The sequence below is a fragment of the Anolis sagrei genome, chromosome 5 (genome assembly GCF_037176765.1).
Source record: "Anolis sagrei isolate rAnoSag1 chromosome 5, rAnoSag1.mat, whole genome shotgun sequence".
NCBI classification, from domain to species: Eukaryota; Metazoa; Chordata; class Lepidosauria; order Squamata; family Dactyloidae; genus Anolis; species Anolis sagrei.
Genome location: NC_090025.1, coordinates 89,718,420 through 89,743,135, shown reverse-complemented (window position 1 = coordinate 89,743,135; position 24,716 = coordinate 89,718,420). Strand labels below are relative to the sequence as shown.

Sequence of the window (24,716 nt, the reverse complement as noted above, 5' to 3'; positions counted from 1 at the left end):
CAGTTGAAGTTTATATGCGATTTCATTCCAGGGCCAGAATGCAGCAGCTTCATGCAGATGCGATACCAAACCATGGTCTGATGCTCCTGCTTGTCCTCTGTTTTCCTTCTGCCATCTCATGCGCTCCAATTTCTTTCCTTGTTGCTAATTTAGCAACAAGTCATAGGCAAAATACCCAAATACCAAGACTGCAAACCATGGTATATAATACTGGCTTGTGGGCAAATTGTAGCATAAGCAAAGCATACATTTCCTGGATAAGATGAACACATGTAAAAGTCAACCTCATGTATTCGTTGAGGACAGATCCTTAGGACAAAATTATGGATTTTGATATGACCTATAGATAAGTCGAGAATCGTATCGCAGAGAGGGGAAAGCACCAATGACGATCCAAGGGGCCAACTACCCCTAGCTACTGCAGCCCTTTCCATGTCTAGGCATTCAAAAAGGTCAGAAGCAGTGCCATGACAGTAAGCAGAGACGGCTGGTTTCTTTTAGGTCAGCTCAGCTCTTGCATTTCACTATTCTACTCAGAGACAAGATTAATGTTGTACATAGGCAGGAAAAAACATGAAAAATGGGGGGGGGGGGGGGGAGGAAAAGAGAAGAAAAGCTCTGAGTGAAGGGTTGCTCCTACCAGAGCACCCTCTGTGTTAGCTGGATTGACCGTTGTCAGCCCCACACCACGATGAGGCCACGGATAGGATTTGTGATGTGCAGAACAGTTGGGTGCTGGAGCAATGCCACGTCAACATGGTATGCACAGGGATGGACGAGACCTCTTGGACAGTTCTCACAGTTAGGAAGTCCTTCCTAATGTACAGGTAGAATCTCCTTTCCTGTAGTTTGAAGCCGTTGTTCCAAGTCCTAGTCTCCAAGGCAGCAGAAAACAAGCTTGCTCCCTCCTCCACATGACTTCCCCTCACAAATTTATCCATGGATATCATATCTCCTCTCAGTCTTCACTTTATCAAGCTAAACATGCCCAGCTCTTTAAGCCGCTCCTCATAGAGCTTGTTCTTCAGGCCCTTGATTATTTTAGTCACCGTCCCTTGGACATGTACAGTATGAATGAGGACACAACATATTTCATGGAAACCTTCTATTTATATCCTATCTATCCTAGCCAATTTGTTGTTGATGCACTCCTTTAGGCTTCACACAAATCTATCATATACTATCCTGTGCTTTTCTTTTCAATTTCTGGCCAAACAGCTCAATCATTGCTTTGTCCCATCAAATTGGTTTGTCCCATTCATATTCATACATCTATCTATATAATTATCTATATCTATATTTATATGATTTATTGCTATTTCACATAGACAAAAAGGTTTCTCCTTACATTCATACAACACGCCTACACATTGAAGCTGACACATGAATGTTTGAAAGGTTCTGCACTAGATCATGAAAAAGATGGTGGAGACTTATATGTGCTATCTCCAAAGAGCAATGTGAGGTTAACATGGTTAGCAAGAATACTCCTCTTCATCAAGAGTGCATACATGATTTGCACAGGGCATTAGGACAGGAGGCAAGTGTTTTTAAAGCAGTGGTTCTCAACCTGGGGTCCCCAGTTGTTTTTGGCCTACAACTCCCAGAAATCCCAGCTAGTTTACCAGCTGTTAGGATTTCTGGGAGTTGTAGGCCAAAAACATCTGGGGACCCCAGGTTGAGAACCACTGTTTTAAAGTCTCTTCCTTACATGATGTACTCACATTTGCATGTTTTTGAACTGCTAGGTTTGCAGAAGATCCATCTTATAGACAACTACTTTTATGTATGTTTATTAAAATAAACATATGGGAATTTTAGACAGATTTCAATTTAATTTAATTTAATTACCCATCATGTAGAAAAATTAAATTGAAATCTGTCTCAAATTCCCATATAAAGTGCTAGACTTGGGCTAAGGTTCAATTAAAAGAAGTTTCAAACATAAGAGTCTTCACTCCTTTTTTAAATGACATAAAAGATGCTTGAGACAGCCTACAATAATAAATCACAAGTATGGCTTGGTGTTACAACTGTGACTACCCACAAAATGCTTCTGGGTCTAACAGATTTTTCTTCGTGGACTCTGTGAATGCACACAAGTGGAGTAGTGTCTGTGCTTGTGCAGCCCCCAACAAAAACTTCCCAAGTTTAAAGCTACAAATTCTGGCAGTAACCCCAGCCAGTCCCCTTGCAGGGCATAAAAGGCACGCTCCGCTGTTCCTCTTTTTCCGATACAAAGCTTGCATCAGAACTTCCTCGCTATGTTGACTGCGCGGTTCAAACACTGCTCTCAGTGTTCTAAGAAGATTCCTGACTCTGATAAGCACTCGAAGTGCCTTCTTTGTCTTGGTGAAGCTCACATTACTACTTCCTGCCACCATTGCCAGTAGTTGACGGCTCAAACTAGGAAGAATAGGGCTGCTCGCCTTCGGTATCTTCTCTACCAACGAACTTTGGCTCCTTCGACTTCGGTGGGACCTTCATTATTTGAGCCCTCGACCTTGGCGGCAGCAAAACCGCCAGCAAAGCCTCGGTCAACTACTTCGGGAACGTCAAAATCCTCGAGGCAGACGAGGCAATCGAAGCAGCCGTACACTCTTATGATGGAGATGATGCAACCTCAACAGTCTTCGACCACGAGTTCGGTAGCGTTAGCTTGCTCCATTCGGTCCACGAGTTCGACAGTTGCAACTCCGCCATCCTTTACGGCTGTGAGAATTGCCTTTAAGAGGGTGCATGAGGAATCCGATCAAGCAAAGACAGCGTCTACCTCATCTCCGATCCTGCCTACCCCTGGGAAGTTGCTCTCAGGGCCAGCTTTGGCTCAACCACCAGCGAAGAAAAAAGCTCTTCCCCAGTCCTCTTCTTCGACATCTTTGAAGAAGACCACAACGGCCTCCTCTGCTACCTCGTCTGGCCATTCTTTCTTCTCTGGTTCCTCTGGCTCAACCGTTGCACGCTTTGTAACCTTCTCCAGTGGAAGACTATGTCGAGCTGTTCTTCAGGAGCTCCCAGAATCTCCAGTACAGTTGGTAGATACCGTAGTTTAGGCCGCTCAGCGGCTTCACCCTGCTCAGACCTCTGTTAGACAAGAGCTTTTTCCAGCGACTTCCATGCCAGGAAAAGGAAGGCAGACTGCCCATTTGGCTCAAGCAGCTCAGGCCTTGGAATCGAAGCAGCCGCCACCGCCAACTTATCCTCGTCCTCCTCCTACTCCACCTCCACTGATATCCTCCTCTTCACCGTTTCAATCTGGAGATGAGGACCAGGACAAAGATGCTCCAGAGGCTCCAGAATCGGGCCACTCAGGTTCAGTCCTGTCACTCGGGCTCGACCGTTCACTGACACACAAAGCCTATGACGTCGACCCTCCCTTGCAGACACATAATGTTCGGGCGTTTGCAGACCAGATGGTTTGCATGGCAGACACCCTGGGACTTGAAATCAAACAGACGTCGAAGGCAGTTACCAACCCGGTGTTCAAAAGCCCTTCTTCTTCCATTTCTTCCTTACTTGCTCAATGTGATTCAAGCATCTTGGAAGACACCATCATTGATACCTCCAACCTCTAAAAGAATCGAGGCCTGGTATCGCACAAATGACGAAGACATAGACTGGCTGAAATACCATGCAGATGCAAATTCTGTTGTTGTTAAAGCGGCACAGACTTCAGGCCGGCAATCATCGACCTCGTCTGACTGGGAGGGGAAAAGGTTTGACGCAGTCAGTAGAAAACTGTATTCCATGGCTCTTCTTCTGGCCAGAATGGTGAATTATGGAGCTTGTATGGGAGCATACCAGCAAATCCTCTGGGAGAAGGCTCAACCTTTCTTTGCAAGACTTTCAGAAGAGGACCAAACGGTTCTCACCTCTTTTTCGCAGGAGGCCAACTCTCTGGTGCATCACCAAATCCAGATGGCAAAGCATACTGGTGATACTGCTGGAAAAATGATTGCTCATGCAATCGCCATTAGGCGGCATGCCTGGTTGAGGTCTTCAGACCTTTCAACGTCCTCGAAGCAAGCGATTAAGGACCTTCCTTTCAACGTTTTGGGCCTTTTCAATGCTGGCATGGATGGTAAGTTGAAATCAAATTAGGACTTTAAACTTTTGGCTGCCAAGTGCGGGATCATAAACCAATCCCAGGCACAGGGAACCCGCTGGTATCAGCACACTCGCCATAGATATCCAGGCCAGCCATACCATCAGCATCTGTATCAACAAACTCTTCGACCTCTTCCAAGCCCGCAGCCTTAGCAGCAGCAGCACAATTCCCAGCAACCGCAGCATTCCCAATCCTGCCATACATCATTGAACAACCATTCTTGACGCCATGTTTGGCTCTCCCTCGGACGATACTGTCTCCTATTTTGGTACCGATGTCACTGGCATGGGTCCTCTCTTCCTTCTGTCCCTGAAAAATCTGCCTTCAGCACTATTCAGAGACCACCTGGCACGTTTCATCAATGCGTGGCGACTCATCATCTCAGATGTGTGGGTGCTCAAGGTTGTCGAAAACAGCTATGCATTAGAGTTTGAAGCGCTCCCGCCGATGGGGTTTCTCGTCAATACCAAGCCTTCCCCGCCGATCCTGAAAGAGGTCAAAACCTTGCTCTTAAAAGGAGCAATCCATCCCGTCCCATTGTGCTTAGACGGGCAGGTATACTTCTCCAGGCACTTCACCATACCGAAGCCCGATGGTTCCCTCTGACTGATCTTTGAGCTCCAAATTCCATATCAAATCCCTAAAGTTCAGAATGGTAACGGTATCGTCCATCCTTCCTCTCCTTCATCCAGGGACTACTTTGCGTCCATCAACCTTTGAGACATTTACTTCCATCTCTCAATCCAACTGAGCCACAGAAGTTTCCTCTCCTTCCAAGTCCTATCATTTCAACGTTCTTCCCTTCGGTCTGGTGACCGCACCAAGAACTTTTACGAAATGCATCGGTAGTTGCTGCCTATCTACAAAGACAGAAGATCCAGGTGTTTCCATACCTGGATGACTGGTTAACTGCATCCCAATCTCCCACTCTATTGAGGTTGCAGGTACAAATAACTCTGGCCCTGCTCGATAAGTTCGGCCTTCAGCTGAATGCCAAAAAGTCTCACTTGACTCCAACAACCTCCATAAAGCTCATCGGTGCCATGTTCAATTCCTTGAAGCAGACTGTCTCTCTTCCCAAAGCAAAGTTCGTTGCTCTTCAATGCGAGGCCCAGCGTTGTAGGTCAGCCCCGACATCCACATCCAAACAGATACAAATCCTTCTGGGCCATATGGCATCAATGGTCATGTTGACTCCTTTCGCCAGACTGCTTTTGTCTTCTCCAGAGATGGTTTCTCAACCACTTCAATCCAATCCAAGAGCACAACTCCAAAGTTCTCTTGGTACCGACACCGGTACGGAAGTCTCTGAGATGGTGGATGTCTCGACACCACATTTGCATGGGTATTCCCTTTCATCCCGCACACCCCTCCATGGCCCTGACAATCGATGCCTCAATGTTTGCCTGGGGGTGCTGCACAGGAGAACTCTCCATTCAGGACCGGTAGTCGCCGCAGGAGAGGACCCATCACATAAACTACCTGGAACTCCTAGTGATATTCAAAGTACTCAGAGCGTTTGCCCTTCTGGTCACCAACAAGACTGTCCAGATCCTCACGGACAACATGATGGCCATGTTTTATATCAACAAACAGCGTGGCACAGGGTCCAGGAAGCTGCTTTCTCTGTCCATGACTCTCTGGGAATGGTGCATCGATCATTCAGTACTGATCACTGCCCTCCATCTCCCCGGCACCCTCAACTCCAAGGCCAATCTCCTCAGTCTAACTCGATCGTCCTCCCACAAGTGGATGTTTCACCCTGAAGAGCTGTTGAGACTCTTCCATCACTAGGGTTGCCCAGAGATTGACCTATTCGCCTCTCCGGCGAATGATCAACTTCCTCGGTATGGAGCTCATCTTCCCCCGGATCTGATGTCCAGCTGCCTGGGTGACGCTCTGCTCCTCAACTGGTCACAGAGGTTTCTCTACATGATCCCTTCTTTTCCTCTCATCATCAAGGTCATCGAGAGGATCCAGTCTTCTCGAGTCAATTGCATCCTGGTGGCCCCAGCTTGCCCCAGACAACTCTCCGAAGGCCAGAACGACACACTCCCTCTTCGACCGGATGTACTCATGAAGGAAAACGGCCGTCTCCTTCACCCGTTGTTCCTTCTCTTCACCTGACAGTGCGGAGAATTCTATGCTGATGTCTCTACAGCCGGCTGTTAGGTCTATCCTGCGTCTTGCCCACAAGCCAGCTACCTCCAAGGCTTACTCCTACGGTATCATTCGCCTCCACAATTTTCTTTGAGCTCAAGGCGAACAGGCTTTCCCACCATCAGTACCAACAATTCTGGATTTCCTCCTCTCTTTTGCCGACAAGAATCTCTTCTTGTTGTCACTGAAGTCCTAGCTGGCGGCCATTTTGTGGCACATCCAGCAACTGGATGGTGAATCTTTGTTTCACAACAACCTTGTTAGGAACTTTTTGAAGCGTTATACCAACCTGCATCCTTCGGTCCATTCTGAGACGCCGGGGTGGGACATAGATCTTGTCCTGTCTCGGCTGACTGTGGCTGCTTTCGAGCCGATGGCGATGGTCGACCTTCGACTCTTCTCTTGGAAAGTTGCCTTTCTCGTCGCGATCACCTCGGCTCATCAGCTGTCCGAGCTCACCATGCTGTGGGTTGATGAACCTTATCTGCTGTTTCATTCTAACTGTGCAATCCTCCTAATGGACATTTCCTTCTTGCTAAAGGTGGTTTCCTTCTTCCATGTCAACAAGGACATTGTTCTCCTGGCATTTTTCCGGAACCCTTCCACTGTCGGTCCACGCCCAATCAACGAGGGCCATGACAGCTTCTACTGCCTTCCTTAAGGGTATACCTTTGGACTCTATGTATAAGGCAGCTATCTGGTCTAACTTTTGTGTCCCAATATAGATTGGACACTAGGACCAGGAAAGACACAGCCTTTGGGAGGTCTGTTCTCTCTTCCTGTCCCCCTTGATGACTTGGTATGTGGGTATATTAATGAATAACTTTTTGGTCATGTATTGTGCTTCTGTGCTGTAACTTGGTCAACTCTCATGACATGTTTACCAATGTTTATTCCTGATGCAAAATGTTTGTTATGGAACGATATGCATTAATGTTTATGCTATGCCCTTTTCTGAGTCATTTGACTGCTTATTTGTACAACATTTATTTCAGGTGTGCCCAATGTTGTCATTGATGGTGTTGTGATAGCAAAAATGTTGCTCTTCTTTACCTCTCTTATACTGTGTCCAGCTGTTTGTCGCTGGCCTTCTTTCTGACATGTGTATGCTCAGGGTTATGCTTGAACTGTACAGCCTTTCCGGGCCTGTGTTATACTCGCTCACTCGGCGAGTTGGTTGTCTTTATGGTTGATTTTTAATAAATCATGTTTTGGCTCTTATGAAGGTGTTGGTTTGTCTTTCCTGTCTCCAGGACCTAAGCTTGCTAGTATCCACATGTGTGCATTCACAGAGTCCATGAAGAAAAATGGTGGGCTACATACCTGTGACCATGTTTCTTCGAGTAGAACTCTGTGAATTCACACAAACCCGTCCGGTCTCCCCTCTTGCAAACCTCCTCCTTTCTTGCTGCCTTTGTGGCGTAGGAACTGCGAAGCATGTGCGCAGGGCGATTTTTATGCCCTGCGAGGGGACTGAGCGGGGTTACTCCCAAAACTTGCAGTTTTAAACTTAGGAAGTTTCCGTTGGGGCCTGCGCAGGTGCAGACACTCCACATGTGTGAATTCACAGAATTCCACTCGAAGAAACATGGTCACAGGTATGTAACCCACCAATCTCATACCTGGATATTGTCTAAGTATTTTTTCCATTTAAGGGATAAAAAAACAGGAAATGAAAAAATTCATTATAAAGAAAATAAACCATGATATATGAAAACACATAGTGATGATGTTAATCATCTGGCTAAAACAAACGTATATTTACTATATGCTTAAAGGTAATTAGCTCAATAAATCAAATTATCTGTAATCCATTGTCCAAAGAAATGGACAATGTAATACTTGGGACACAAGACCACATTTCACTATATCTTAGTATGATTTCTGCTCAAATTGAGGAGGAAAGATGAAACAATCTAACAGCATTTTTGTTAAAATAGTTTTAAAATGATACGTGCAGAGAGTTCTAGTAGGAAAAGATACCAAATGTATGTAGAAAGACACAAAAAAACCTTACTTTTGTCTTTCAGCTTCTTTTTACATTTTTCATCTGTGCAGGAAAATCCATTTGATTTAAAGTTAGATGGAAGTTATAAGCATTAAAGTAAACTCAACATGAATAAAAATAAATCCATATGCAATATCAACAACTGATTTATTCTCGAGACAGAAAAAAAACATTGCACAATGAGATATGCATCACTTGTATTGTAACTGAAAGTGTATCATATTTCTGAAACCAAACTATGTTTTTTGTATGTTACTGCAGGAAAGTCTTCATTTTACATTACATTATTCATCCCTATTTTGATGCTGATATCACACAGCTAATAGTTATGCCTTGAGATCAGGTTTGGAGTAAAATGGCATAATAATTGCATAAATGAAGTCATCCATGATATGTTATTTCGAAGTATGCTGCGTAACCAAGCAGAATCCAGTCAATGTTAGAATAATGTTGTTTTATACATTCCAGACTGAACATATGGTGAACTCTCGTTATTTCTAGTCTTGAACCTAAAAGTACTCATTTTTGACAGTAATCCCATGTATCCATGGTTATACAAAGGTATTCACCTATAACTTCATGCAGTCCAAACCACAAAACATGGATCACAGATGTAAATAGGTATTTCAATTATGGACTTCCTTAGACAATCTGTTCTAGACCTATTCATTGATGACTTTCCAGACAGGAATCTTATTTCTGTTTGAACCTTGGAGATATATGCCTCTTCATTTTAATGAAGAAGAAAGCTATGAGTGGGCTAGCTGCGCTCTACCACGTTATCCCAGATAACAGTTCCCTGATCCAGGTGCGTGTTGACAGAGGAAAGCACCCTTAAATCAAAATGGTCCCTGTCCAAATAAGGAGACACGCAGGCATATCTGATGCTCATCTTGGTTGGAAAGGTTTTTTCTGGAATGAATTATCTGAACAGTCATGCACACATGAATCTATGACTGTTCGTTTAATCAAGGTGTTTTATACCAGACTAAAATTATGAACCACAACAATCAATGAGCCATGGATTTGGGGAGTTCAACAGATTAATCTTAGTTTTGTCTTACCTCTGTCGTTTATGTCAAGCACTTCTCCCTTCACCGGGTGAACCAGTTTTTCTTGCAAGCATTTTATTTCTGCTTCTTTTTGTTGTAATTTATCTTTTAAAGATGCTAGTTCTTCCTGTGCAAATTGGAAAATTAATATATTTATTTAGAATCTGGCATACATTTCAAAGATTCTAAACTAGCATTTGCTTTTAAAATTACTGGGGGTATTTAAGTTGAAAGTCTGTGATTAAAATCCTGTCGAGCCATGTCAATCTTTACAACAAACTGGGAGCAGTCTCTCAGCCAAGCAAACCCACCCCTTACTTAAATGTGAAATCATATCGGGATCTGATTTTGAAAAATGACATTAAAATGATTTTATGTTTCCTTCTAAACATTAATAAGAGAGTTCCAGAAATATTAGGAAGATAAAACTTACAGGACAATTTTATCCCTCCCCCCCTCTCTCATATATATATATATACACACACACACACACACATATACAGAGAGAGGGGGGGGGGGAGACATACACATACATACAGAAGTAAAACCTGTTTTCAATAGGACTTACTCCCAGTAACATATGCATAAGATTGCACACTTAACGCAAAAACAACTAACAACTCCAAGCATGCTCACAATACAAACTATAATTTCACAGTGCAGTGAAATTATGCACATATGTGAATGCATATAATATTTATATAATATTGATAAAATTCTGCATTTTTCCTCATATGGGTATTGCATTATAGTAAAGGCAAATATGAATTGCTCTGATTCTATATTTATCAACAAGTCATATCCAAACCAACATGTAGTACCACAAAGCAGCCACCATTTGCAAATGAAAGGTGAAAATAGCATGGTTCACATGCATGTTTTAGTGGCAAATTTTATATTATGTAAGACTAACCATATATAAGCTAAATTTGGTAACTAAATTTCTATCCTGGTGTGTAATAAAATAATGCACCTATTATAATAGCACTCAGTGTTCCATCTTAGTACTATGCACCCAATTATTTCCATGTTAATGCATCCAGAATGATCTACTTTACTTGTTGAAAAGGATGGCTTACTGCAAAACTTCATTTTGTAAAGCCCTCTGTGCAAACTAAACTTGACATTTAAACCAATGAACTTCAACAGCTTCAACTTTCCTCAGATCAATCCATTCAATATTAATTTTACAGCAATTTTAACTGGGGTTTGACTTTCCCTAAGCATTTTGGGAACTGTAGATTCACAAGAGAACAAAAACTTGTTCAAAAGCTCCTCTATAAAAGAACTGTTCAAACAGCATAAATTTTTAATGTGGAAATGATTAATATAAATCAACCTTTAGCTAAGGGGTTATAATCCAAGTGAATATGCTAGAAATTCACTTTAGACAATGCTTGCTTAACAGTATGTGTTCTGAAATCCACAAAATAAAGTATGTTAAATAAAAGGAGTACAGTCAAATACCTAACATTTACATTAAATCCAGTTGCAAATTCCACTGAATAAGCTGCTGCTGAGTTAATCAACACATATGTAAATCCCACTGATTCAATATTTGGAACCAGCAATTTAATTTAGGCCTTCTTTTTTAGAAATAGTAAAGAACTCAATGCATGTACTGCACTAACAGAAAGGCAGACAGACAGACAGAAGATGGAACACAGGATCATCCAAGTTATGGAAAACAAAATGATTCACAACCAGGTCTCACAAATCTACCACACCTTTAACATTTGGCATTTTTGTTCCATCCGCTGCTTTTCATACTGCATCTGGCCCACTTTGATTTTCATGCTAGAAAGTTTGGCCATTAAAGACTGGTAACAGAGACAGAGGAGTGAAAGAGAAGTAAAGGTAGCAAAAAGGCAAGGCTAAAAATAACTTTGCTTAAGATTAGGTTTGGCCTTCAGTGAAAGACATTAGCAGCCCAAGCAAGCCCATTCAAGAAACCCACTTTAAACTAGGTAGCACTTCCAAGTAAGACCTGGTACAGTTAACTGTCCAGTTGGACTGCCATTAGCAACTAGAGGCCCTCGTGCATGGAAGTAATCAATCATATTCTCCTCTAAAATGGTCAAAATGTATCATTTAAATTTCTAGATGCACGCAGAAACCAGAAAGAAGAATCAACCAGGGAACATGAGGACCACTCCTTGGAAGGAAAACTAGTTTGTGTAATTTTCTCTGTGTGTACACTAAAGACAATATGTCTCCTTACAATACATCTTAAACGTTAAAAATCATTTTTTAACCTTATGAATGGCTGCTCTGTGAAATAGTTCACAAATAGAAGATGAATCAACATTCTATTCCATTTTGATACATTCAAAAGACACCACAATCAGTTTCATTGTAGTTGCCACTATCTCATGACCTTATTTGCATTAGATTGAGAATTCGCCACGCATCGTGGTGAATCCATGGAGGTCCCGGCAAGGGGGGTGGAGGACCCATCACTCCTCGCCCCACATTGTGCGACTTACCCTGCCCCCCTCCCACCAAATCCCATGAGGGGAAGCATTGCTGCCCAACTTCCCCTTATTGCTTTGAAGGCAAACCAGGAAGCCTCCCATGTTGATGTGCTGCCTCCTCTCCTCTTTCATCATAGAGCCCAGCCAGAAGTTAGTATGCATCTTGGGAAGAGCTCTGTGGTGAAAAGGGAGGAAGAATGGTACTACCATTTTACCAGGGTCCCCTGGTGGTGCAGCATCCTAGTCTCCAGGGCAGCAGAAAACAAGCTTGCTCCCTCCTCCCTATGACTTCCTCTCACATATTTATATGTGGCTATCATGTCTCAGCCTTCTCTTCTGAAGGCTAAACATTTCCAGCTGTTTAAGCCGCTCCTCATAGGGCTTGTTTTACAGACCCTTGATCATTTTAGTCACCCTTCTCTGGACACATTCCAGCTTGTCAACATCTCCCTTCAATTGTGGTGCCCAGAATTGGACACAATATTCCAGATGTGGCCTATTCAAGGCAGAATAGAGGGGTAGCATGACTTCCCTGGATCTAGACACTATACTCCTATTGATGCAGGCAAAAATCCCATTGGCTTTTTTGCCGTTGCATCACATTGTTGGCACATGTTTAACTTGTTGTCCACAAGGACTCCAAGATCTTTTTTCACATGTACTGCTCTCAAGTTACACGTTCCCCATTCTGTATCTTTGCATTTTATTTTTTTTGCCTAAGTGGAGTATCTTGCATTTGTCACTGTTGAACTTCATTTTGTTAGTTTTGGCCCATCTTTCTAATCTGTCAAGATCTTTTCCAGAATCTTGCCTGGTATTGGCATGAGGCTAACCGGACGATAATTGTTTGGGTCGTCCTTTTTTCCCTTCTTGAAGATTGGGACCACATTTGCTCTCCTCCCATCTGCTTAAACTTCTCCCGTTGTCCAGGAACTCTCAAAGATGATTGTCAGTGTTTCTGAGATGACTTCCGCTAGTTCCTTCAATACTCTTGGGTGTAGCTGATCTGGCCCTGGGGACTTGAACTCATTTAGAGCGGCCAGGTATTCCTGGATGACTTGTTTCCCAATTTGGGGTTGGATGTCCTCTAATCCCTCATCCACTCCATCTTGCGGAGGTTGAGAATGACTTTCTTTCTGTGAGAAGACTGAGGCAAAGAAGGCATTAAGTAGTTCAGCACTGCCCCATCTTCTCCTCACAGCGGCCCTATCATCTCCTTGTCCTTCCCGGTAGGAGTAGTTTAGAGTGCGCCTAATGAGGTTTGTGAGCAAAAAGGTGTTTTCCTACTTGTGTGAGATGCACCCCATCCTTTGCCAGTAGGCCATCTTCCTGAAAAAGCAGGCCATGGTCGAGGAAGCTAAAGCGTTCCTCCTGACACTATTTTCTAAGCCAGTTATTGATCTGTACTATTTTTCTGGCCCTTGTAGGGCCGTGTCGTACAACTGGGAAGAGGGATGAAAAGACCATCTGTACAGTACACTGTTTTAGCTTTTTTTCCAAGAGCTCGAAAATCATTTATGATCTTTTGAAAAGTATGCCTAGCAGTATCATTGGTTCCTACATGAATCAATGTGAGGCGGGGGGCGGTGATGAGGCTTAAGGAGCCTGGTGAGCTTCTGAGTTTTTTGCTCCCGGGAGGGAGAACATTTCTCGAGCCATCCCACCCGGTCTGGAAATGATGGCTTCCATTTCTCTAAGGAGGGCGTTGCCAACTTCTAAGACCTGTTTCCTTTGAGGATTGACAGGGATTTTATGCAAGGTAATGTGTAGGTCCCCAAACAAGTGATCCTTGCTGTCTGAAAGGTTAGAAGTTCGAATCCAGGGAGCAGGGTGAGCTTTCACTGTTAGCCCCAGCTTCTGATAACCTAGCAGTTTGAAAACATGCAAATGTGAATAAATCAATAGGTACTGCTTCTGCAGTGACTGTGCTGGTACAGCTGTACCAGGAGCTCCATTTCTGTTTGCTTTTACATTTAATGTTTATTGCAGTCCTAAGTTTCAGGGACCCTGCATATAGGTGGCTTCTTTTGGCTGCAATCATAGGGCAAGCCACCTGTCAATAATGGTTAGGTTTCCTGGTCCCGCCCCTTTTTGAGTTTTGGAGGGAACAGGAGCCATTTTGAGTTAGTTCTCACAGAGAAGCCTTTCTCACAGGACATAGAACGAAGTGGCTCCTGTAGAAAAGCTTCGTCTTTTACAGCTTGGCCGGGGTTATACAGCCCTACGCTTGGCCAGGAGACATACAGCCACAGCTTGGCTGAGGGACTCCAGCCGGCCATCACAGCAACCTGAACTCCTTCTTTTTCCCTGGAGGTCTACAAAGCTCTGTTGAGGCAAGGGTCACTCGCGGAAGCCAGACGCAGTTGGTACCGGGTGCAGGGGCTCCACGTCAACAGAGGCAAGTACAGACTGCCCAGATTAGAAGCTAGGATTTCCCCATCAGTTAGTTACAGTTAAGAAGACAGTGCCTCTTCCTAGTGGACAAGATTGAAAGAGCCTATAGACTGTTAAGAAAACCGTTAAAGTACCTGTTTGTTCCTTAAGAAAAGAACTTTGTTGGACTTACTTTAAGCATTCTAAAGACTCTGTTTGGGGGAATCTAAGGGCCTTTATTCTGAGGCAGCCCCGGCGTCCTGTTGGGCACAGAGAATTTATGTCCTGTGTACAGTCTAATGCACAGGCCCAGCGTGCGACAGCAGAGTAAAAATCTTCAGCCACAGAAGCAAGCTTTTCCCACCCTTTTGGAGCTCAGCCTTGCAACAGCTTTGGTGCTTTGCTTTTCCGGTTTGCAGAGGGGCTTTTGCACCCTCCTTTTGGCTTTTTACAGCTTTACTGCAAGAGTTTATTGTGCACTTAAATAATTGTGTATGCTGTGTCTATTCTGCCAGTAAAGTGATAAGGTTTTGAGTATGTTTGCAACTGCATTGATTGAATTGCTTGCTTTACCTGTCATTATTGCATTGCTTCAAAGTGATAAGCCATTTGTGTGTGCATAATTGCATTGATATATTGCATTGCTCTATTTACTGTTATTTGCTGCATATTGCATTTTCATATTGTGTGTTCTAATCATTGTTGGTCATTGACTTACTGATAGCTCCACTTTTTATTTTATCTGTATTGCTATACTGTTTGGGCAATTTGTTATCATGGCTCATATCTCAAGCTCACCAAAATCTGAGAGCAAACCTTATGACTTAAGATCCCAGGATTCTAGACACCCATCTCACAAAGCCTTAGATGCCCTCCTGCAGGAGGAATCGCAACTTAAAGACAGGGTTGAAAGCGTGTGGCTTTCCATTGTCAATCTTGACAACCAGTTAGAGCGTTCGGAGGATTTAGAGAAATCCCAGAACATCAAAGCAGATCTTAAGGTTTTGGTTAGTAAATGGAGGTGCCTGATTGATGACGTTACCCAGGTAATTAGCAAAATAAACTCTCAGGATGCAGATTGTAGGGCAATCCAGTTTTTGAACAGCGTTAAGAATAGGGAGGCTAGCTATGCTCATTTGTTTTATGCAGCTGACTTTAATCCCTCCCCAAGAAGGGACAAAGAAGGTTTAACTTCGCCCGCTAGCAGTGTGACTTCTGAGCCACTTAAGTGTTCCCCAAAGGCTTCAAGTGCAAAGAACAGCCAGGCAAGCATGTCTGCCTACAGCAAGCATAGCCACACCAGCAGGAAGCACAGCAGCAGACATGACTCCGCGTCAGGGTCTTCTGTCAGCAGGAGCAGCTCCTCAGCGATGGCGGCCCTTTACAACAAAGAAGCCGAGCGGATGGAGCTGCAGGAAAAAATCCTAGAAGCGGAAGCTGAGGCTGCAGCTGCAGATTTAGGCCTGAACTTCAAGCGGGCTCAACTAGAGTTAGAGGCAAAGCGAAAGCAGTCACAAGCCGAGTTAGAGGCGAAATTAAAGTTGTCGCGCATCCAGCAGGAGGCAGCGCAGAAAAGAGTCCGTGCCGACATCTTGGCAAAGGCGCTGCAAGGAGAACTATCTCAAGAAAATGTCAACCGTTTGCCAACGCCTCCTACCACACCTCTTCTGCGAACCCACGTTGGTTTCCAAGACAGCAAGCTGGTGCATGCGGACAGCGACATCGCGCTACACAGGCTGGTCGAACAATTCAGGACCAGGAGTCCACAGCCATCAACTCAGGTACCAAAGCCTAGCCCAGAAATCAGAGTTTCGCCCATTCTTGAGGCCACAGGTGTTCCTTGGAATGGACCTTCTACATTTCAGAAGAACTTCACCTTTACTCCTGACCAAACACCCCTTCCGTTCCTTCAGACTCCTCAGTTGCAGCTTGAGTCTTTGTTTAGGAACCTGAGAAAAGATTTGAGGGACAAAGGTGTGGAGAAATTCTCTGACCGGCCAGAAGATTTCCTACTTTGGAAAAGACTTTTCAGCGAGCCATTCAGAGTTTAAGACCTTCCTCTGAGGAACAATTGACTCTTTTGATCGCCTGGCTTGGTCCAGTATCGGCTCAGCAGGTGAGAAGGATTTTCTCAGCTCTCATCGACCAACCGGAAAGAGCACTGGATACCGCATGGACGAGGCTTGACCAGCGCTACAGGTCCAGCACCCAAATTGAAGCCTCCCTGATGGACAGACTTCATCAGTTCCCGGTGCTCAAACCAAAAGACTTTGAACAGCTTTGGGACTTGTCAGACTTATTGACTGAGCTTCAGTCTGCCAAGGGAAACCCATATCTTCCAGGGTTTGCCTGCCTGGACCAACACCTATCCCAAACTGCCATCATCCAGAAGCTGCCATTCTCCTTACAAGAAGAGTGGGGCAAAGAAGTCTTCAGATTCAAGCAGGCCAACCATCAGGTCTACCCACCATTCGCACATCTTGTAGATTTCGTCACAAATGCTGCCATGCAGTTCAACGACCCATAGACGGGATTTCCAACTCTTTATGGGACTCCACGGTTGGATAGGCCCATCAAAGAGCCCGGGAAACCTGCAAAGGACAGTGGCACCGAGAGAAGCATCGCCGTCAAGTCCACGGAGACCAACTCATCTCCAGCTGACGCCAAGATGACGCCCGAGGATATTTTGTGCCCACTGCATGCAAAGCCCCACAGTTTGGCCGACTGCAGGGATTTTGCCAAGAAGCCTCACGCAGACAAGGTTGAGATCCTCAAGAAGTCCAGGATCTGCTTCAGGTGCTGCGGTGCAACTCCCCACCAGTCAAAGTCATGCAAAGAAACGGTGAAGTGCGTGGTGTGCCAATCCAAAAAGCATTGCTCAGCCATGCATGACAAGGATTTCGTGCCCTCCAAGGTCAAAAGCGGGGCCACCTTTCAACGCTCCCCAGAAGATTCAGCTGGACCTTCATCGGGCACTGAAGCACCCTCTGTGGCCTGCACACAGCTGTGCGGCAGCCCAAAGAAAACTAGGATTTGCCACCCCATTTGTTTGGCAGAGGTTTTTCCTGCCAGCAACCTTGGATGAAGAAGAAAATGTATGTGGCCCTTGACAACCAAAGCGACGGTTCCCTGGCCACCCCTGACTTCTTCAAAATCTTTAAGGGGCAAGCAAAGACTATTGACTATTGTATTTCTACTTGTACAGGCAAGCAACAAAGACAGGGCCGCGTTGCATCTGGATTTATCATTTCGCCATGGGGCAAAGACATCTGTTTTGAGTTGCCTGACCTTATTGAGTGTGCATCCATCCCACGCAATAAGGACCAGATTGCTACCAGAGAGATGATGCAAGTGCATCCTCACCTGAAAGGACTACAGGACCTCATTCCACCCTTTGAGCCAGGCATTGACATAGTCCTGCTCATTGGATCCAACTGCCCCAGCTTGATGAGCATCCGAGCTGAGAAGAGAGGTCCTCCTGGTGCACCTTTGGCACAGAAGACTCCATGAGGATGGACCATACAGGGACCTGTATGTGTCGACAGAATGCATCCTCCATCTTCTCTGTGTCCAGTTCAGCCCAACACCCTCAGCTGTGGCAGAGTCACCCTCATGCAAAGTTGCCTCAGCCACATTTCTGTTTGCTGCCAAGGAGTTTCATCTGAGTTCTCTTCCATCTTCGACGTGTCCCGGGACGACGAGAACAAAGCGCTCTCCCGAGATGAACAAACGTTCCTGAACATCATGAACTCCGAGGTGACTCTCAGCGAGGAAGGGAATTGGATCGCCCCTTTGCCCTACCCTGGCCTACCCTGCCTCCCAACAGACAGGTAGCAGATAAAAGACTGCAGTCTTTGAGATGCAAGATGCAGTGTGATCCCAAGACCAAACAGCAAATCATTCAGGCTCAAGATTTACACCAGCTGAGCATCCCACGTCAATTCACGGCCAGGAGCTCTTTACAGAGCTTGCACACCGAACTCCATGTCTTTTGCGATGCTTTGGAGAAAGCTATCGCAGCTGTGGCTTATGCGAGACGCAAAGACTCTAGTTCTTGCACTTTAGGTTTTGCTACGGCCAAGGCTAAGATTGCTCCATCTCACGCCACTGTCCTTAGGTTAGGACTCTGTGCTGCTGTGCTAGCTATCCAATTAGCTCAGATAATTAGGAGAGAGACAAGGCATTTCTTTTCAGTCATCTTCACCTGTTTAGTCATCCGAGCCATTCACATTGAGGTGATTGAATGTATGGATACTTCTGCTCTTTTGAATGCAGAAAAGGTTACATGGCTATTTAATGTACCGCATGCGTCTCACATGGGGGGTGCGTGGGAACGTATGATTGGTTTGTATAGAAAGATTTTGAATGCTATGTTTTTAAAGTATAAGAATTTGACCCATGATGTTTTGGTAACTTTGATGGCGGAAGTGACAGCAATTGCAAATAGCCGCCCATTGGTGCCCATCACCACAGACTCTGATACTCCACAGCTTCTCACTCCTGCATCCATTTTGACTCAAAGACTTCTGAATGGCAGGAAATTATGTACCCTGTTCCTGAAGGGTCTTACAAGGTACTCTGGAAACAAACTCAAACTCTTGCCAACCAGTTTTGGAGACGCTGGAAGGCAGAGTACTTGGCTCAACTCCAGAGTCGCAGGAAGTGGAAAGACTCCAAGCCCAACCTCCAAGTTGGGGACATTGTTTTGCTCAAAGACCCCCTACCTCGTTTCAAGTGGCCTTTGGCCAAAGTTACAGAGACCTTGCCAAGTCCAGATGGATTGGTAAGGAAGGTGAAACTAAGAGTGTGCCAAAATGGCAATGTTTCTGTGTTGCACAGACCTATTTGTGATGTTGTGTTGTTACTGAATGGGTAATTGTTCATTGCCAAATTAGATTTGCCATTGTTATAGTATACATTTCACATCATTGAGAAATCTAGGCCAGGAGTGTGCTGGTACAGCTGTACCAGGAGCTCCATTTCTGTTTGCTTTTGCATTTAATGTTTATTGCAGTCCTAAGTTTCAGGGACCCTGCAGATAGGTGGCTTCTTTTGGCTGCAATCATAGGGCAAGCCACCTGTCAATAATGGTTAGGTTTCCTGGTCCCGCCCCTTTTTGAGTTTTCCTGGTCCCGCCCCTTTTCGAGCTTCACAGAGAAGCCTTTCTCACAGGACATAGAACGAAGTGGCTCCTGTAGGAAAGCTTCGTCTTTTACAGCTTGGCCGGGGTTATACAGCCCTATGGCTTGGCCAGGAGACATACAGCCACAGCTTGGCTGAGGGACTCCAGCCGGCCATCACAGCAACCTGAACTCCTTCTTTTTCCCTGGAGGTCTACAAAGCTCTGTTGAGGCAAGGGTCACTCGCGGAACCCAGACGCAGTTGGTACCGGGTGCAGGGGCTCCACGTCAACAGAGGCAAGTACAGACTGCCCAGATTAGAAGCTAGGATTTCCCCATCAGTTAGTTACAGTTAAGAAGACAGTGCCTCTTCCTAGTGGACAAGATTGAAAGAGCCTATAGACTGTTAAGAAAATCGTTAAAGTACCTGTTTGTTCCTTAAGAAAAGAACTTTGTTGGACTTACTTTAAGCATTCTAAAGACTCTGTTTGGGGGAATCTAAGGGCCTTTATTCTGAGGCAGCCCTGGCATCCTGTTGGGCACAGAGAATGTATGTCCTGTGTACAGTCTAATGCACAGGCCCAGCATGCGACAGCAGAGTGACGGCATTCCATGCAGTCATGCTGGCCAGAAAACCTAGGAGGTGTCTACGGACCACACTGGCTCTTCGGCTTAGAAATGGAGATGAGCACCACCACCCAGGGTTGGACACAACTAGACTTAATGTCAGGGGAAACCTTTACCTTTACCAGTTTTACTTTGGACACACAAGTTCATGCATCCAGTGCTTTCTTCTAGCTTGGCCGACACAGCTTTATGACAAATGTTTGCAGGCTGCTACATCTATGAAACAATCATATAACTAGGATTGGAGAAGAAATCTACTTGGCTTGCACTTTACTGTGGACTTTCTCAACTCATACTTTCAGAATCAGTACACAAATTAAAACACCATTATATTCTGATCCTTGCACCGCTATGAATTTTGTACTGCTACCCACTAATTTAAAAACTTTCTTCAGAAAGCGTTTATTAAGACAAAACTGTGTTTAAAATTTATATAGTAAAATAAAAGCATTACAGCAAATTGCATATGAATTTTGTGCTGGCTACAGATTAAAAAACGGACATACACAAAAATGGGCCTATATCTTCACTCCTATCTAATTCAAATTTACGTGAAGGTCAAATTGAACAACAACTTCTAACACAAGAAGATATCTGGAATAGTTTTCCCTATACGAAAAGAAAAAATGCTTTGGTGAAGCAGAGTTTGGATGCCAGATCACAAGAAGACATTCTTCCCTTTTTTTCTTAATAATTACTTACTTTGGTAGATTTAAATTTTTTCTCATATTGAATTCTCTCACTATCCATTTCTCCCACTTTTAAGCGTAATTCATTAATTTCCCGCATCAAACCCTGTGCAAAAAAGATAAAATAATAGTTGAACATTAATAAAAGAGAAGAACAATCAAAACTCCTCGTTGTACTAACAAGTGCTTTGAAAATGCTTACATTTTCGCAGGATAAAATTAATTAAGTTTAGCTAAAGATATAAATGGTTCTGATGCTTGGTAAAAAAAATTTTTCTATTGATACCAACAAATATTGATTTCAGAGTCTATAAATTAAGTTTAAAGACTACGCAGTCAAATCAAATGGTTCATTTTAAACAGAATGATGCCTCTCTCATGTGACAGCACAATTCATGCTGGAAAAATTGGGTTTTGAAAAATACGTCTGAATAGCAATACATAAGTGATGACAGAACTTGGCTGATTGATTGATTAGATTATAATTCACTGTGATCACACTGCCTTGAGATAGGAAATTCCTTACAACCCAGAGGGGAACACGTAAAATCTGTGTATTAAAACCGGAAGGAAGAAACAGTTCAGTCCTGTTTTTGCTCACCTCTGTGTTTCGGAATCTGTCTCCATAGTCTAACCTGTCTTTTTCCACAGCAGTTAGCTTGAGCTTCAAGTTGGAAACCTCAGCCATAAGGTCAAGTTTTTGAGTTTCAAGAGATGTTCTACTTAATAGCTCCTGATAAAAATGAAAAATGAATGGCAGATTAAAAAAAGAAAATACTAGGGGTTCATAACAGATGCAGGCTCACAAGCACAAATAGGAAAACGTTTTACTATAGAGATGATTATTTATGCAATGTATTGATATATGAAAAATGGCATGTGAATCTTATACTTTAACAAAATGGGAATTTCCAAAAGCATGCTGGTCACCTTATAAAAGGTGACCAGTTGCAAGAATCTGTTGCTTACTACCATTTAGGCCTCCACTTAAAGGACAGGATTGATCATGGCTCTACACTGCAGCACTCAAAATATATACCATTGCTTTACATAATTTAAATCCATTGAAATGAAGCTCTGGTTCCGTCTGCCACTGTTAAAAGCCTTGGGGTTGTGTTGGACTCATCGCTGACGATGGAGGCCCAGATCACTGCCATAAGTAAGCAGGCCTTTTTTCATCTTCGCCAGGCAAGGAAATTGGCATCCTACCTTTCGGTAGACGCATTGGCAACAGTAATCCACGCAACAGTCACCACGAGGTTGGACTATTGCAATGCCTTATATGCTGGCCTTCCGAAGTCAACGACCCAGAAGATTCGGATGGTCCAAAATGTGGCAGCCAGGCTGCTAGCGGGATCATCTATAAGATCCCATATTACACCGATTCTGCAACAACTGCATTGGCTACCAATAGAACATCGGATCTCTTACAAGATACTGATCCTGACATTTAGAGCTCAAAATGGCCAAGGACCTTTATATCTTAGGGACCGCCTCATTCCTTTTCCCCATCAGTGGTCACCTCGATTCACCCAGGAAAATCTCCTCTACATACCGGGTCCTAGGGAGGCACATTTGGAAGCTACAAGGCGTAGAGCTTTTTCGATCAATGCTCCAATTCTGTGGAACTCATTGCCTCCATATATTAGAGCAATGTCGGAGTTGCGACCTTTTGCAAAGGCGCTCAAGACTTGGCTGTTTGGCTGTGCATTTAAGTAACCGGATCAAATTTTGCCATAGTCACTGCTGAATGTTTTTATGTTGAATGTTTTTATGTTGAATGTTTTTATATTGAATGTTTTTATATTGAATGTTTTATATTGTGTATAAACTGTTTTAAATTGTAAGTCGCTCGGAGCACCTTGGTGGAGAGCGACTAATTAAGAAATAAAGTGATGATGATGAAATAGATAAATCAATTGCTTCCAATACTTTTCTATTAAGAAGATGCTAAAACTTCAATCTAAGTATACACCTTAACATAAATGACAATATGGTTAATTCTCGAGATTTGTGGGTTTGACTTTTGTAAATTTGATTATTAGCTGATTTGATTATTTTCAGATTTCATTAAAATGTTCTCTCTAGAAATTTTAGGGCCTCCAGGTTATTGTTGCCCTGGAGCCCTGGAACACCTTTTCACCCAGCACCACACAATGTTAAGATAATCCAATCAGTAAAAGTGTATTAATGAAAAAGTATAAAAGGAAAAAAGCAAGTCAAAAAAGAAGCAGCAAAAGTACAAAAAGTAATTCCCAGTGAGATCAAGAGTTCATCAGCTTTTGAACCAAGGCATCAAAAAGCAATCCACAGAGACTTGAGTTAACACAAAGCAAAAGAATACATAAGCAAGGTATTCTTGAAAAGTTATATCCATAACTATGAAAACAGGAACACAAGAAAGGCAAAACCTCCAAGAACATGTAGTCATAAACAGGAATCAAACCAAGAATCTTGAAATACAGAAACTAGGAAGTTAGGACTAGAAACGAGGAACTGTTTCTTCTTTTTACAACATTGTTCTCACTCAAGGCACAGAAACCATTAAAAGGCCTCAATCCCTCCCAAAAAATCTCCTTCCACACACCTGCTTTTTCTTTCCTTATCTTGAAGCCTCTGAGAAAAATGAGTTTGTCTTTGTTTTACATTCTGCTTCCTAATTTCAAGGTGACTAGATCTGGAAAAACATTTGTCTCCAACATTTTCACCTTAAGGCTAAATTGGCCTATTCTCATAGAAACCGATATCTCTTTCTCCCATTGCCTGGCAAAGGCCTGGAGATTCCAAAACATCTCTCTCGAGGCCCCTGCTATCTTCCGCAGACACCTCAAATTACAGGTTGCAACCTACCATCCCCTTCCTCATTCTGCTTGCCAGGTTACAACAGTTATGTAGTCAAGTTGGAAGACTTAGAGATTTCTAGAGGGAACACTTCTAGTCCTCTAGTCCAATTTTATGGTCAACTTCTGGAGCACACCATGCTAGAGGACCTAGAGAAGTACTCCATCATTTTTTTCCCATTTTTTCCACTTGTATAGGGTCCTGCAACCCTAACACCAGAAAATATAGAAGGTTGACAGTATAATCATTACAAATCTCAGAGGAAAAGAGAAGCAGATTGACAATAAACATACATAAAGTTTACATCTATGTAAGTACACACTTTTTTAGTTTTTCTTTCTCTAACTGGCAGTACCTGCTGTAGCATTTCTTCTGTGGCATTCAGTTTCTCCCTGTGTTCTTCTAGGCATAGTTCCAAATCTCTTATCTTTTCTCCTTGAGCATCAACTTGATCAGTAAGAACACTCACCTGTACAGAAATGGGATGTACAAATATATCTCAGTATCTTATTTTTGTTGAGGGCAACCTCATCTGGAATGATTATATCTTGTATTATCTGCTTCATTTAATACTCAAATATATCAGCCATCCACAGAGGTTTTGTGGTCTGTTGGAAACTAGGAAAATCGGGTTTATATATCTGTGGAATGTCCAGGGATATAAATGTTTTTTTCTATATTTCCTTTACTACTTCCATTATTATTGCAGGAACGTCCTGAAAGCAGTAATGTTCCTCCCAAGGAGTTTTATAGTGAGTTGTTTTTATTTATCCAAAGGACAGTAATCTAAGCAAGTTTTCTATAATAAAAATGCAGTGCAGGCTCAGAAAGTAACACTGGCAATCTTCATCATATCAGTTTCCTGTGAGGTATTTATGTGCATTATTTAGGAAGGGCAAATATGCCAAAGCGGCACATAATGTGATTACAGAGACCACTCAGAATATATTTTATAGCCATTACCTGGATGAAGGAACAAAAGTATGGAAAAGGGAGTGCAAGAAGGACATATTGCTTACCATCAACTTTAGTTTTTGAATGGTTAGCTGACACTTCAAACAACTGAGGCTATCTTTACATGCATAGTGAAATGTTTGGAACCTTCCAGAGCTACTACATAAGCCTTTCAGCAGTAACCCCACCCACTGTGGGGCACCTCACCAGCCCAGTTTATGTGGTCTCTTTCAGAAAAAAAAAACTGGAGTTTGGATATGAACATGACTGTAGAGCAGGCCTGCAAAACTCAGCAGTAGTAAGGAGTCAA

General features: G+C 43.4%; 1 protein-coding gene across 13 annotated transcripts in view; it reads right to left on the bottom strand.

Moving 5' to 3' along the window:
• The window catches only part of PPFIBP1 (PPFIA binding protein 1), a 218,219-nt gene that overhangs the window by 92,038 nt on the left and 101,465 nt on the right, over positions 1–24,716 (bottom strand). For 7 of the 13 annotated variants that reach the window (XM_067468858.1, XM_067468860.1, XM_067468861.1 and 4 more), the window contains 6 exons: positions 23,808–23,921; positions 21,213–21,344; positions 20,625–20,717; positions 11,056–11,148; positions 9,341–9,455; positions 8,286–8,318 (listed from right to left, as the gene is read on the bottom strand). In XM_067468858.1, coding sequence (XP_067324959.1) covers positions 8,286–8,318; positions 9,341–9,455; positions 11,056–11,148; positions 20,625–20,717; positions 21,213–21,344; positions 23,808–23,921 — 580 coding nt within the window. The remainder of the gene's footprint in view (positions 1–8,285; positions 8,319–9,340; positions 9,456–11,055; positions 11,149–20,624; positions 20,718–21,212; positions 21,345–23,807; positions 23,922–24,716) is intronic. The other 6 variants (XM_067468859.1, XM_067468865.1, XM_067468862.1 and 3 more) reach the window with 3 other exon arrangements.